Source organism: Charadrius vociferus, unplaced genomic scaffold (genome assembly GCF_000708025.1).
Source record: "Charadrius vociferus isolate BGI_N301 unplaced genomic scaffold, ASM70802v2 scaffold443, whole genome shotgun sequence".
Taxonomy (NCBI): domain Eukaryota; kingdom Metazoa; phylum Chordata; class Aves; order Charadriiformes; family Charadriidae; genus Charadrius; species Charadrius vociferus.
Genome location: NW_009647420.1, coordinates 113,340 through 129,567, shown reverse-complemented (window position 1 = coordinate 129,567; position 16,228 = coordinate 113,340). Strand labels below are relative to the sequence as shown.

General features: G+C 35.1%; 1 protein-coding gene across 1 annotated transcript in view; it reads left to right on the top strand.

Moving 5' to 3' along the window:
• LOC104282385 (probable G-protein coupled receptor 125) overlaps positions 1-16,228 on the top strand; it is a gene marked incomplete at its 3' end in the record, with an annotated part of 200,283 nt that overhangs the window by 86,351 nt on the left and 97,704 nt on the right. The window contains exons 6-7 of the mRNA XM_009880474.1: positions 356-569; positions 12,971-13,135. Of these exons, the coding sequence (XP_009878776.1) occupies positions 356-569; positions 12,971-13,135 (379 nt within the window). The remainder of the gene's footprint in view (positions 1-355; positions 570-12,970; positions 13,136-16,228) is intronic.

Sequence of the window (16,228 nt, the reverse complement as noted above, 5' to 3'; positions counted from 1 at the left end):
CACCCACCCACCCCGTACTGAAGCATCCTGCTTTGAGTACGAGCAGGACTGGAGTATCTCAAGAGGTCCCTTCCAACCTAACCAATACTGTGAACCATTCTGTGAAACCCGTTTTCTGTAGCTATTCTAGTAATCCTGTAATTATTATTGGCTCGCACCAATTAATGTGATCTCTAGAATTCACTACATGATCAGGCTGAAGCTTGTGGGCATATCTTTTATATTAGTGCTTTAATGTTAAGATCTAGGAAGCTAGAATTGTATACAATTAGTTCACTTCACAATATTCAAGAGAGGAATTCATTGTGAGGGGGTTTTTCTCCTATTGTTCTGTTTTGTTTCATTTTCCCTGCAGCTGGGCCTCTGGAACTCCCTCTTTTTGAGCTGATCCCGTCACAAAGACAAGTGGTTTTTCATGGAGACCGCTTGCCATTTCAGTGTACTGCAACATATGTTGACAATACCACCCAAGTACATTGGTACCATGCTGGTCGTCTGATCGAAACAGATGAAGAGAGGGGCATATTTGTGGAGGACAGCATCATTCATGACTGCTGCTTAATTACACGGTAATGTATACTCCTTGTAATAGTCAGACTTGTAGGCAAGGTGAACAGATGCAACACTTGCACTGAGCTTCATTAAAACATGCATCAGGAGTTGTTTTATTTGAAGCAATTCAATTGCATGCTTGAATTGGAATACACACGGGTATAGGTTTTTCATGGCTATGAATGGCTGTGGTTTCAAATCGTATTTCTTGTGTCCAAGGATCCATATTTAAGCAACTATGTATTTGAAAAAGGTGAAAACATGGTTTCTTACACAGTAAACAGTGAAAAGAAACTGAACTTAGAATAGCTTCGGTAGCATATGGGAGTGACCTACAGCCAAACTCCTTCTTCCTGACACCATCTAGATTGATCTACCATAGTGATCTGCCTGTGAAGAACTATCAATTTAAAAGGCTTGGATTAGTTTTTGTAGGCTCCAATATACTGGATCCTATATTCTTTAGTTAAGTAATCTCATATTTGTTTCTTATGAAACTTTTTCTCCACTTTCTATGACTTTTACCATCTGTGTGCCTCTGTGTGCTTGAGAGACAGGGATCTACAGAAACCTTTGCTGATGTGAAAAATGCAAGAGGAGTAAAGTACAATAGTCTTCTATAAAAGAAGTAAAAACTAATACGTGGCAATGACCATATCGTTCTATTTTGCTTCAGTTTTCCCTTTTAAATCTTATTAAATAAATTATTATAAAACTCTCCATTTATTTTTTGTTTTCATCATAGAGTATGGTCTTGTCACTAAAAGCTGCTAAGGTGTTGCACACATCCTTTTGTCCTCTGCCAATTTCCATCATTGATCAAAAAGAGAGTCTGATTTTGTGTCTATGTTTTGCCTTTGTCTTTGTAAAAGATGGAGTGAAAATAGCTATGCTAATTAGCTCGGGATCATCATTAACATCTTTTCACTCTGCCAGTTTCTATTAATATAATTGACCTGAAATGCTTCTTGAACTGTCAAATGAAAGTTATGAAGGGAGTCAAATTAATTCCTCTCCACTGGGGTCTTTCAGCTTTATTGATATTAATTTTGTCTACTCACTGATTATTTGACCCCTTTTGGAGTCCTGTAGATCTAGAGGCGTAGATCTGACCTATTCTCACAGCTACTGGCTTTCTTCTAATACCAACGTCTATGGCTGTAGCGGGTAATAAAGACTGTTAGACCAATTACTATGGTAATGCCGAGTGCATGAGCTATTATCTAACTGCTGAGTCACTTAAATTAAAGCATGTTCTTCTTATTTCCATGATATCAAAATTAAAAGACATAGTGTTAATCACCTCATTATATTTTTCAACTGAATTATATTTCGCACTGTATAAGCAATTTGTAAGAGCATAGTAATAAACTGAAATAAATTGTCTATAAATGGTAAGATTTTCACAATAGCTGTCCTTTTTAAAAAGCTAGTTTAGAAGTAGCTTGACTGAATTTTACCTTATATTGCTTAATTTTTGCCAGATAAAAATCATTGTCTACCATAGCAATATTTTAAGACGGACGGTTGATCTGCTACCTGCCTTGTTTCTGTGCCATTAAATAGGTGACCTTGATGCTCATGTTGCAATATGCACTGGGACCGGGTATTCAGAAAGAATGTTCTCCAAATGCGTCATCGTATTTGCTGTTACAGAAAGGGAAAATACTTTGACTTGTCCAAGTTCTATGATATGGACTGTCAAAATGAGACAAAATATTTTTTTACTTAAACTCAAAATCTTTAAACAGCTATTTAAAAGCACAGAGCATTTTAATTGCTCATTTATTTGAGCTATGTGGTTCACTTCACTATATATTAGGGCATCAACACTGCATTTATTGTACAGCATGGTCCTTATCCTGTCAAATATGTTAATACCCAAGCAGTCATTACTCTGCCTTGATCAAGGGGCTGATCAAAATTAAGTTACTAAAGGCATGAGAGACCTATACTTTTGAAACTAGCTTTTAAAAACCATACTATTTTGAAGTCAATGATTTTTTTAATATAAATTTTAGAGGTGTATTGTCTCTTCATGCTGAAAATGAGAAAACATTGGCTGAGTTATGATTGTAAAAACTCTCTTCAGGATTTCTTAATTTTACTCCCATCATCATGACCATGTATACTATAATTCCATTTATATCATTATTATTATTACATGTTAAAATAATATGTAATAGCATGCTTATTACTTGTTACAACAGTATGTATCAATATGCTTGTTACATGCTATTACACACTAATTTGTGATCGTTCTTAAGGCTAAATCACAGTTGTAGGAGGCACTGTGAAACATCAGAAAGACTATGCCTCCCTGAGGTTATCATATGATAAGTATGGGATTTGGAGTAAAAATAAAGGTAATTTAAAATCACTTCTCACAGTGTCATATTTTGCCTCCCTATACCTACTCTTTAGAGTGAATGTCCACTGTCTGTGGCTTTCTGTGATTGCACAAAAGGACAGGCTTTGGCTTGTACTGCTTAGCAATTTAAAGATTTCTGAAGCTAGTTTAGAACAAAGAGGTGTAGTCCTGTTCCAAAAGCTGCTTATTCAAACATTTTTAGATGGTTATTTTATTGGGTAGTTCCAGATATTTCTGGATGTGGATTTACAACACAAATATAACACTAAACCCTTCTGTTTTATTAACTGGCACAGTAGAAGGATAAAATATCCAAATGTGTATTTTTTGTCTCCTATGATAAAGCAGAATAAACTGAAATAAATGTTTTTGTTACAACAATTAAACTAAAGTTTTGAACTGTATTCCGGCCTGTGACATTTTTCTTGGCAAAGAGTATTCCCTTATAGGAGAGCTTGAGAAGGTGTTTTCAATTCTGCTGCTAGCTCGCATTTACCATTTCTTGCCAATGATAATAATATTTGATTTTGCTCATGTTGAATTTTCTGTCATTGTGCCTGCGTATAAATGTCATAGTCATACATGAAAATGTAAATGTGATGTGGAACTAATTTTGTAGCATCTGTGGATGGATCTAGCTGAAATTGTTACTTGTGTTTCCATGAAGACAGCCTAATTTCTCTAAGCCTGGAATATTAGATTATCAGTTTGATCACAATAAGCGTCACTGAAACAACCCATATCCCTGAAACCACACAGAAGGCAGATTATGTATGATTCTCTGCAGCACAGCATCTTTCCCGACTTCCCCACTGTTCCCTTTCGGTGTTTGGAGAGGCTAGCAGGACAGTTATTAGAATATTAAACTAAAAAAGGAAAATATTTTAGTTTTATTAACTAAAGAGACTTTAATCTTCAGGAAGTTTCTTATTTACCACATAGACCGTAATGACAATTTAAGTCTTTTTAGTTCTATTCTGTAAATACTTGTGTAGAGTGTTTAAGAGTGCTTATGCCTCTGACAGCTGCAATGGCTGCTCTGGGACCATTACAGTTCACAACTGCTCTTTCTGAAAACATTAAACTGTGCAGAAAGTTAAGAACCCATAAAAAGGAGTGCTACAACTGAAGAAACTAACATGCTCTCGACTAAACCTGGTATAGCAGGTGCTCATGTCAGAAGTGTTTTTCAGATGTAATTTTTGTTAAGTTATGCAGATAGATTTGCCCCTGGAAATACAGTCTATTAGGTCTCAACTGTGATGCCCCACAAATAGTGTTTTTCTCTTAAATTCTGTCCTAAATATTTCAGTCTTCTAAATATGGCTGCCAAATAAAGGTTGGTTATTCGTTTTTCTTTTTCTTTCTTCTTTTTTTTTTTTTTTTTTTAAAGAAAAGCTAAGCTTAAGAATCTGGGGTTTTTTAAAGCATCTAGCGCTTCCTTACATTTTGATAGAAGCCAATGCCAATATGGGGTGGCCAAAAGTAAACTATGAAAGAAATAGTAATGTTTGAGATAAGAGAGTACTCGTACTGTAATAGTGAAGAAACTAGGAAAAAATAAAAAGGAATGGTGTGAAGTAAAATTTTTGATCATCATTTTTGTAATCTGAAGGGGATTTTGAGTCCAATTAATAACTGTTAAGTGCTTGACTTTATCATTGCAGCTATTAGTAAAGAATTTGGAATTTAGCAGAGACATTTTCCCTAAAAGAATAAGTATTATTTAAGATACGATTATTGAAAGAAAATCAATTCAGGAGCAGACAGGTGGTATCATGACAAGTCTGAGATCCAGGCAGGCATTCTGTATAAGAAAGAACAAAACATTTCCAGAACTTCTGGGAGAAAGGCAGTAATTCTATGCCTATTTTTTGTGGAAAGAATCCGAATGACTCTCTTAATAGTTTGTGGCAAGAATATATTTGGAACAGATATGCAACAAGCAGTAGTGGTTTGGACTGATATTAGGTTAAGAACAGTCTGAAAATGGTATATCACTGATGATCTGTTGCTAGGTTGGATACACAATTGGAAGTTCAGATATGTGCCAAACCATGGCAAAATATTGGAGATTCACTCTACACAAGATTAACAAAAATAAATGTTAAAATAGATCTAAAGAATCTGATTCTGGTATTTTATAATCACTTTGTGTTCTGCTGTCAGGAGCATTTGGAGATGAGAAGCTGAGGGTCATACTGAGAAGCCCAGGGAAATCAGCAGAAAATTTTTAGTTGATATTTTGTTGGTTCATGTAATTGACTCTGTTTGACCCTTAGCTGTTGAGCAGTTAGGAAAGAAATCAAGCAAAATAACCGTTTAAATTGTAAATCAATGTTTCTGTATTGTTTTGAGATTACTTTAAACCCTGTTGACAGTGGTCTACGGCTCACATCAGGCACTGTAGGCAGCAAAGGACTAGTGACAGATGCACTTTAGCAGCAACGTTCTAATGTATCAGACAGGAAGATAATATTTAAAATTATTGCAGAATATTATGAAATGCACAGTTAGAGGGTTTCATTAACTGAGATTAAGAAAATCTTCGTGTGAATTAATTTGGAAGATTAATTAGACTTCGGCCTTTTCTCTAAAAATCTTTCAATTATCTGAATAAAACCCAATGGCAGTTTTACTACTAACCAGTTTGGGTAATGATTTAAAATATAACCTGTGGAAAAGTATACCAACACTATGAAAAGCACAAGCAGCAACTACAATACCCTCTACCGTTAAAGGAATAGATAGTTATGTAAGAAATGTGCTGTGCCATAAAAACTGTAGGCATAATTTGGGTAACTGCTTATTGAAAAGTAATTGAGAAATAGATATTTTCACAGAAAATAAGTAAGTATTTCACAGAAAAAAACTAACTATTTTTGACTGGTAGAATTAAAAAAGCCTAGAAACATAGTAAGTCAGAAAGTTTTTATGGAGTCCTTCTTGAAGAACTTTAAAAAAGTATCCTTTTTGTGATGATGAGACGAGATTAACAAGATGCTTTGCACTAAATGTTGACCTCTCTCTCCGTCTCTGCTTATTTCCTGCAGCTATGTATGGGTCCATCCAGCCAGACCACTGAAATGAAATGTTAAGTTCAGTATTAAGAACAAAAATTTGCACTCCCCTCCCAGCAAGGGGGAATCAATAGAGTTTTGATTTGACTTTTTAGGGCCAGAATGATTTGAATGGGGTCCTTCAAACAGCTGCAGCTATACAGCTGAGGAGATGCTGCACTGCAGCAGCAGTTTGGAGTAAACATCCCAGGACTGGTTTTTTGAAAATTACTTTTCCTGTCAACACCAATATAAGGTATAATTATACATTTTTTTCTCATTCCAGGCAGTAGTTTGTAACCCTCTGTGTCAGCTGTGATTGTCAGAGCACTTCTGATCTATGTCAGACTGATGTACTCATTCTACTAAGTCAATCGCCTTAGATACTGGTGAAGCAGACCATTTCTTTAAAGCAAACCATTTTAGAAATATTAAAACAAATAACTGTATTACTTTTAACTTTTTATGTATTTCAATCTATTGAATGTAGAGAACGCGTTGTAGGACATATTCCTTGTGGACTTATAGAAAGCTTTTTTTACTCCATTGGCATGCTGGAATTCCATGAAAATAGGTCCCAGCCCCTCCCCTTCTTTCTCCCTACACTATAAAAGAACCCTATTTCAATTGTTTATGGTATTTTGATTGGATGACTCCTGGCCAACCAATTTACACTGTTGGGGATACACTGTATGCTGGAGAAAGAGTAGAGATTGTTCCTGACGTTCTTATGTAGGAATCTGCTATATCTTGCCTCCTTTTTAGATCTTCCCATATTTCTTGCAGGTCAGCAAATAAAACAGGTCAGTATTCTAGCCCTAATATACAATTATTCTATCCCATAAAGTATTCATTAAATAATTCGTTTCTGCATTTGTAACATCACCACAACTAGAGAGAGTGGGAAATTCTGTCAAAATAGTTTGCATTTGACAAATAATTTGAAATTGTAAAATTAATCTAGTAGCTTTTTAGTTTTGTTTTTGTGTGTGTGTCGTTTGGGGGTTTTGAGTGTTCTTTTTTTTTTTCTTTTTTGCTGGTCCCAGTAGCACGTAATCAAATAATCAAGAATTGTCATAAGTAGGTTAACACTTCTGAATCATCTGGGAAATACTTTACTTTAAAAGCTTTTTATGCAATTTTGGCTATTGGACTGATTTTCGTAGTGTTATTTTTATCTAAGCACCTCTGATAGTGTACGGATCACAAGAGTTATGCTAATGAAATAAAGCTTTCTCTGGGTGTAACATTGCAGCGTACAGACTACTTAAGGGCAGATGAAAGGCATACAGCAGGTGTAGCTCCATTTCCCCAGAAGACTGCAGTTGTGTACATCCTGCAGTCAAGCAGTTTGCTGGTAGAACCAAATTAATAACAATAACCACATTTGAGCATCCCCAAACCTTTCACCAGCTGAAAAAGCAGCTCGATGATAGACAACTGATTCACCAAGTACTTTAAATAAGCCCTGGCCCAGGTGTACTCTCTTCAGACAGCTTTATAGCACTGTGCCGTCACAGACCTGCCAGCTGTCTGCAGGTTTCTCCACCAAGAGAAAGCTTTGAGTGCTCTAGAGCTGCTGATACCTTCCCCTCCCACACAAACTTTATGTTCTCAGCTAGCTAGGCTGGCGTGATTGACTCTAGGATGGTGGGAGTACGAAAATAAATGCAAACATCTTTATGCACACCCTTCAATGCAGCACAGGTAGTCTGTCTCTACCTGACAAGTTCAATGAGAGAGAAAAAGATCATACAAGAAACCAAAGCTGTTGTGGTAATTTGTAGGGCTATTTAGATTTCTGACTCTGTTTCTGAAGATGATTTGGTTTAGTTACTCTTAGTAGTATTTGTTTTCTCAATTTTAAGAAACAAATTGATGGCATATAAATGTAGGTCACAGTTTCTTTGACACCCACTTATAGAAAACACATCTTGCTATTGGGCAAATATTTACATAACAAATGGATAACATTAGCCTGTGAAAACATTTTTGAATGTTTGCATTTCAGTCAATGTAATTTGAGCAGTAGGAAAGGAAGGAAAATAAGGAGAGATGGTTTACTAACTGACATATGGGTCTTTTCTCCCATTTTGTAAGAATGTATTTCTTTTTTCTTTTTTTTTTTTGGTCAGTATCTTGTCATTAAAATTAGGTCCTTTCCATTGGCATTTCTGAAGCCCAGTCCCACTGTTCTCATGGTCCAAGCATACTGATGTGAACAAATTAGCTGATAGATAAATTATAGTAGAAGTGCGTTATAGCACATTACGTTTCTTGGGTAGCTACAGATGGCACTAAATAGTAAGTTATGCTTTGTTTTTACGATCAATCAGAAGAAACAGAATATAAAGTGTATTGAATTTCCTATGTGTATGACAAATTGATTACACCTGAAAATATTTGCTAGACATGTAACATGAAATGAATACCAACTTTAATTTTTAATCTTCCTTTTCTCTCTTGCTGTTGCCTGGACACAAGCTTTCTTTAAAGGCCATCAGCCTTCTAAAGCTGTTTCTTTCATGGGTAAATAAGTAATTTTGTCAGAGAGATCAGACTAGCAATTTAAGTTGTGATAAAGTGCCTAGATTTACACATTCTCTCTTCATTTTCCATGTTTTAACCTTATATCCCCTGCGAAAGGCTATATTCCAAGCAGCAGTGTACTCTGGAGACCAACACACATTTTTTAAATTCTGTGTTGTTATTAATAATTTAAGGTGGTATAGGTTGGAGGCAGGTTATGCAGGCCATCTCTCTGAACTGTAGAAAAGCATTTGCTATTTATCTGTCTGAAGAAGAATATGAGGAAACCTACATGTTATCTGTGTTTGAGTAATTAATTTTTATTTTTCTCCAGGAAGGGCACCTGGTTCTTCCCGAGTCTTACAGGAACTCAAGTCAGACTTTAAAGCCTTTCTTGTGGAAAGCCAATCAAAATACCGTGTTTAAGTCTCCTCTTTATTTGTTACTCTGTTTCCTGGCATGCAAATGACTGCTGGGGCATACAGTAAATGTCACTAAGGTATTACTTCAGGACATGGTTGGGTAACTTTGCATAATGAGACCTACTTCTGATTGTCTAATTAGTTATGCATAGCTGCAGCAATGCAAAACTATGCCTCAAATAGAAATCCATTGTCACAGGTTACTTGATTACATGAGGATGGCTCCCGCCTGCATTATGGTTCCTCTCTTTGTAATGACCAATGCCATGGGCTTCTATTGAATATTATAATGACTTTTTGATGCAGTTGCATCAGCTGTACATTTTAGTTAATTTTGCAGTATGCCAGTCATCATATTTGAAAAAGAAATCCTACCATGCATGAAATTTCCCAGTACGAAGAAGAAACATGTATATTCTCTTTCTTCCTTTCAATGTTTGTACTGAGAAGGCCACCATAATTTCAAAAGAAAACCTGAGAAAAGCTTGCTAGTCATGCTTTTGTTCTCATCAGGCAGAAATCTTCATATTCAGTTTGCCTTGACACCATCTCATTAATGTCTGACTTTGTTTTATGTCTTGGTAGGTCAAAAATTTCCTCAAAAGTAGCATCAATCACACCTCTGAGGAGTGGGATATGATTGCTAATGTAGAGGGAGTAGGACCTCTTTCTGACTCACGCTCTGTCCTTAGGAAAGCTGCATCGTAGAGGCAAGATCATTTCATTTGTGGCCTGACATTTATTAGCTTCTGTGAGACAGGATAATCAAAAAAAGTATACAGACAAAGGTAGTGTCCTCTCTGAATTCTGTTGTGCTCTTGTCAAGCTCCTAAACCAGAGAGTCCTGCTATGTTCTCAGGTCACAGCAGAGTTCTTGCCTTTTATCAAGACTTTTTGTCACGGCCAAGAGACATCAGGAATGTCATTCTACTGAAAGTAAGAAAAACAAGGGAACTTCTGGGCATGCTAATGTAACAGTGCCAAGACTTAAAATATGTAGCTGACCAAGTAGAAAATTTTATGAAAAAGTTTAAAATGCTATACAGCCCCATCCTTTCCTTTTGGTCTGCTAGGACTGTGGAGTAGGCAAGGATTGCAAGTAGAGAAGATGTTGAAGGATGAAGTTGGCCGCTCCTTTTGAGAATTAAAAGACTTTTTATTCTTTTTTTAATCTAGTTCCCCGTATTCTCCAGGGGTGTAGGATCAATTTATCATTTTTCATATCCAGATGGCAAGTAAATAAACAGTTTCACCACTGGGCTTGCTATCCAAAATATTCCTAGAGGAATATAAATGAATGCATCATTTACAGTGGCCAGATGGCAATTCAGAAGGCAATTCCATGTTCTAGTCATTATACAGCTTCTTCTATATTGCAAAACCTATTCTGGCTTATTTTGGTTCACCATCTGAAGGAAGGGCCACAGAAGATTAGAAGCGTGGATGTGAGGATTTACTCATCATTTTAGAGAACTTGAACCAGTGTTCAAGTATGACGTTTCTAGCAGAAGCAACATTGATATATCAGGAAATATTTGTCTGTGAAACTGGGAAACTTCATCTAATGACAGGAGATCTGTTTAGCAGGAGATAAATTTGCATTGGAACACATTTCAACAATATAAATAAATGGAAAATGTACCCTTTTTCTTCATATTTATTTATCTTCATATTGATTACCTGTAAAACTGATAATATGTTCAAGTACTGCGTTTACCTAAAATTGCCATGGTTCCCATTTTTAACAAATTTCTATTGTTAACAATTATTATAGATATTTCATAGGAAATATAGCAAAAGATCAGCACATCTATCATACACTGTTCACTTGGGAAGTCTCTGGGCCTTGATGCTACAGGTGAATATTTATGCTGCCTATTGTTTCAGAGAAAAAGAGCTTTTATGGATAGTTGTTTTTATAAGCTCTAGGAATATATTCTTTCACAGCTGACTATAAGGATGATGTGAGATTGTTGTGACATATGAAATAGAAGATCTAATTAAAAAAATGTTATCAACTGGCTAATTTCACTTAAGTATTTCAACCTGAATGTAAAAAGATGTATTATTAAGTTAGCTAAGAGGCTGCTGTTATTGAGCTTTTTCATTTGAGACTTCTTAAGAGAACAATTAATTCTTTTGACACGAAAATATTCAGGTACCCTGACTGAGAATGGCTAGTAATGCTTTTCCTATGTTTTCTGCAATAAAAATATGTTAGAATTCATTGTAAAAATGAATTAGGGGGTTACAAGGTACTTGGAACTCAAAGCCATGATAAATAGAAAGAGTGTGAGATTTTTGAAGTTACTGTTTAATGACAAATTTGACTGAATATCTGGAGAACTACACAAAAATTCAGAAGCACCTTAAATCAAAGGCTATTTACCATGGTTTGCTTGTTTTCTGGAGACCAAGAAGACGATCCTATAGTAAGTACTTGAGAAAATTATCCTTCACTGTATGCATATTTCAAAGAGAAAATTACATATGCAGCTGTCTAATCACTTCCTACCTTGATTGTGATAGTCTACATAGGAGATAAGATTTGATATTTTCTTGTAGCCAAGTTAATAAAAGTGCATATATAATATACAAAGGTTTAAACTGAAAAAGGATGACATTTTTAAAGAAGTTTAAAAGAGAAAAAAATTAAAAAAAATTATATATAATTATTCTATGTATATCTTTCAAAATATCAGGCTCCTTACAAAAGTGCCAAAGGCCACAATTAGAATTTTTTAAAGTTTTATTTTAAATGCAGAGTTGAAATCAGTTTAATAACTTTTAAATTCTATGCTTCTCTTTTTGTAAGTACCTTCTCCCCTTTTCTGACTGTACTCACTTTCTTCCCACATAATTTCTAATTGTCTAAACCACAAGGCATTTTCAAAGATGAGCCATTTGTATAAAGCAAAGTAAATATTTCAGATAATTACTACCTTTTTTCCTCTCCCAACTACTTTCAAAAGCTGTACTTCCTTTAAAACTGTAGTAAAATTTATTTCTAGCCGAATAGCAGATTTAAGATCTAATGTATTATTTTCTCAAAATGTAGTCGTTAGCATTATTTTTGTCTATGAGAGGTATGGAGTTACAGTAATCGATGAAGTCAATTGAAAAACTAAACTTTATTGACTTCTTTAGGGCCTGCCTTACATCCATTTAGGAAGAAGGAGCAGGAAAGCTTCTTGTGTGATTTAAAATATACAGGAAATACTAACCAGAACAGTTCTAGACAATTTTAAATGTTTCTCAAATTATTTCCTCCTTCTCTAATTGTACACAGAGTATTTAGCTTAGGCAGCTAAATATTGATGTGGTTCAGTTGCACACAATGTTTGTATTGTAAGAGAAGCCACAAAGTGTCTCTATATTTAACTTGTTTAACACTCATTATAAAGAGTTAATGCAACCCTAATGTATGGACTTAAATAACTATATTTCATTTTTGTGGGGGACCGTGTGAAAGAAGTTCATGAGTAGTAAAGTACTGAAAGAAATATCGGCATTTGCCTCATCTCATTTTGCATTCATCAGGAAAATTACATCCAGCTTCTAAAGTGAATGGCTATTCTAGAAAAGTTTCCCCATGCCACCGGAGATTCTGCTGTTGAAATGCCATAGGAGCTGCAATCTCAGCTGAAGGGACTCATTCTCTATGAATTGGTTGTGCTGTAAACTTGAAATGCATTTCTGACCTTAGAGTGCTTGTTTATGCAACAAAAAACCCTCCCATTTTATAATATTTGGGGAAAGGAGAGCGGGCATTGATACATAACTGTACCTTTGATACTTTTGTGCTGATTGGTAATCTGTGTTATAGCCTGTCATGATCTGAGTGATCAATCCAAACTGGTGCTTCTAAAATCTTAATTCCAATCACTCACACAGTGTCTGTCCCTAAAATGACATAGAGCAAAACCGGTTCTTGTATTTTCATAGAAAATCTCTGAAGATAAGTTAATGTCAGAAAACCAATAACTCAATCTCTATGTAATTAAGTATGTACAATAGTTAATCTTTTATTTTTATAGTGAACTTATCCTATCCAGCATTGATATTGATGCATCTGGAGATTGGGAGTGTCTAGTCAACAATTCCTACGGAAATAGCACTAAACAAGTAGAAATTGTGGTACTTGAAACGGCTGCGCCCTACTGCCCTGCAGAAAGAGTTATTAACAACAAGGGAGATTTCAGGTAAGATTTTCTGGGTTTGGAGTGTGGTTCATATATGAATGTAGATACAGACCATATTCTTGCGTACATGATACTTCAGTGTCAGTTACGGAGATGTCACTTATTTTACTTGTCATTTTTATGTGATCTAGTAGGAAGGAGGAGCATTGTGTGATTTTTATGGGAAGTGGCAGCTAGTGCTTCAAGAGCAGTAGTGGTTTGTGAAAGTCAGAGAATCTTCCTTCCCGTGTGAGATTATGGAAAAATTCAAAGGATATAGGCTCTTTACAGCTAAATCAGAGAGGGTTCAAAATTGTTCTTAGTCTTTTCTAAATTATAGCATATGATAACACTGCATTAAAGCATTAGAAGATTAAATCTTCAGTACTTCTCTAATCTGTTTCCGTTCTGCTGGTTTTCTTCAGCTGAGATTAGAGGTAACAAAAACCATAAAATTGTTAGGAAAATATTGCACCGAAGAGAATCAAAATAGCAAGTATAACTACTTAGTAAAACAAAGATTGTTTGAGGTGAGTGTAAGGACACACACAGTTCCACCATTATATCACATGATTAGAAAACACATCCATCCTGCTATTTGAATCTTAGAGTCTGCATGATTTGTTTGACTAAATGTAATTTTTGTTTCATCTGTACTTTTATGCCCATATGTTGGTTGCTTTTTTTTTTGATCTTAATCCCCATAAACTGAAAAAAAGGTTAAGGATTCTGTAGAATTTGGTATTGTTTTCAGTTAGCTCTAAAATACTTCAATGATATGCATAAAGCTCTTAAAATATAATTACCTGCTTGACAATAACACTGATGTATGATGGCTTTTCCCATTGAGAAATCAAGACGGTAATTTGTTACCAAGTGAATTATAATAAGAATTCAGCTTGAATAGTTAATGAAAGGAGAAGTAGACAAGAGAGGAAGCTTCTCTTAAACACCAGAACTTTCTGCAAATACTTCTGACCTGAAAGCCTCTCTTCATTTCTAAGTTACCTTTAAAACTTTTTCAGAGTCCTATTTCTTGTGTTTGAATTACTACTATTTCTTGTGTTTGAATAAAAATAAAGGCATGAAATAGAAAGTAGAGAAACCAGCTACATAATGTGTTTTCTCTTTACTACAAAGCTATTTTATTATGTGTTAATGTCAGTTCCAGTGAGTATGTCACATCTGCTGGACGTATATTTATATACGTATTTAATCCATATATATGGATTCAAATCCATTAGAGGTCTTTGACAATCTCAGTTATAGACTTTTTTTGTCATCACAAAAACTGCTATTGTGTTTTCTCATAGTGGACATGCTTAAATGTATTTTAACTAGATGTTTTAAAATATGTATATTTCCTATCAAATAACACATAGTGAATCTTTTAGATGACAACTTAATGAAGTTCATGTTCTTGCCATAAAATGGCATCATTTTCTTCATAAATAAATATATATAAATTCTACAGACTGCACAGACTAATGCCAGGAGCATTTTTGTCATTTTATATAAATCACAAGAACAGGAGTGCCCATTTCACTACCTATTGATCATCTTTCTAGAAATACATATAAATTTATTTTTAAAATGTATATCAAAAGGATGCTGAGTCCATAGGTTCTTTCGGCATTTGAGGGAATGAATTTAAAATTATAGACAATTTATCAGCCTCAAACTCAGCATTAGCTCTTGAAATTGTTCCAAAGGCTTATCCTCAGAGATGGAGCTATCACATCAGGTACTTTTCTTAGAAAGGTTTTGAGGTTTTGGTAAAATGGCAAGTATGTAAGTAGAAAGAGTTGAACCACAAAAGCAAAGCTAGAAAGAACAGTTCTTTTATTGGGCAAAAAAAAAGGAAAAAAGCATCAACTGCTAGGGATGTGTGCTTCTTTCAGTTGACCAGCCTAGGTGGTATTTGTAATTGCACAACTGCAGTAAGAATTAGGCACTGTGAGTCAGAATGAACTCGCCTTATACGCTAAGAGTTTTTCTCTATGGTGGTTATATTTTTGCTCATATTTTGTTCTTCAGCACTCTGTAAGATCATTCTGAAATACAAATGGTAACGTTATTATGTCCTATCATTCCAATTCATAAAGGCCAAATTCTGCTACCTGTGCTAATACTAGTGTCAGAATTGTCTCTTTAGTTTTACTTTTGAGGTGTGGCCCAATTGCATTAATGCGAATGTTTTACTAAAAATAGTATTTCAGCCCAGAGGCAAAAGGAGAAAACACTATTGTACATACTGCAATTTTTGTGAAGCTCCTTTCATGTTTCAGTTTGCATCAACTGTTTTTACATCACAAAATGAATTATTCCAGTGACAGTTAGCTATGACATATAAAAATATTATTCTTCTTACCTTTTCTTTGCTTGAAACGAGGAAAACTTACATAGCCCCAAACCTGTCAGTATATTGTGTAACAATGTCCAAATGGATCTGCATTGTATAACTAAGAGGCGCTAATATGTGTGTTTGAGCAAAGGCTGATTGTCAAGGTGTGGCTTCACTGGCAGGCAGAATATTTTTATGATTGGTTGGGTTCAGTCATTACATCAGTGCAATTAAAGCAAGAACCGCATCGTTTCCAGACATGCTGACTTTTTGATGATATGCCTCTGCTTTTGTTTGATTTCTCCCAATTACTCGATCCTGCTATGTCTGTACTAGCCTGGAAATGACAACGGGTTTGGTACCAAAAGAAACAGAACCCAGTTGTGCCGTTCTAGAGAATGCAGCAGATACACAGAAAAAGAGGATTGTTTAGTAGACACATGAGCTAAATAGAACAATTCTGGCTGTTCTTGACTTATAGTTCATTTTCAAAGCCTGTTTTGGAATCACAGTACATAAATCATCTATACCTGAATAGTTAATTTTTGAGGGCTAGCTCCTCCCTCCTCCATGAGACATAATCTCTGCTGAAATTTTGCTTATTGGTTCCTGACAAATTAAGGGATTTTTGTTTTTTGGGACACTGTGGTAGAGAGGCCTCTGTAGTGTTGAGTCAAAATGCAAAGTAAAGATTGTCATGTACATTTTTGAGCATTTGCCTTTCACAGCACTTAGTAATAGGTTGGGTTGGTGGTTTTTTTTGCTTTATG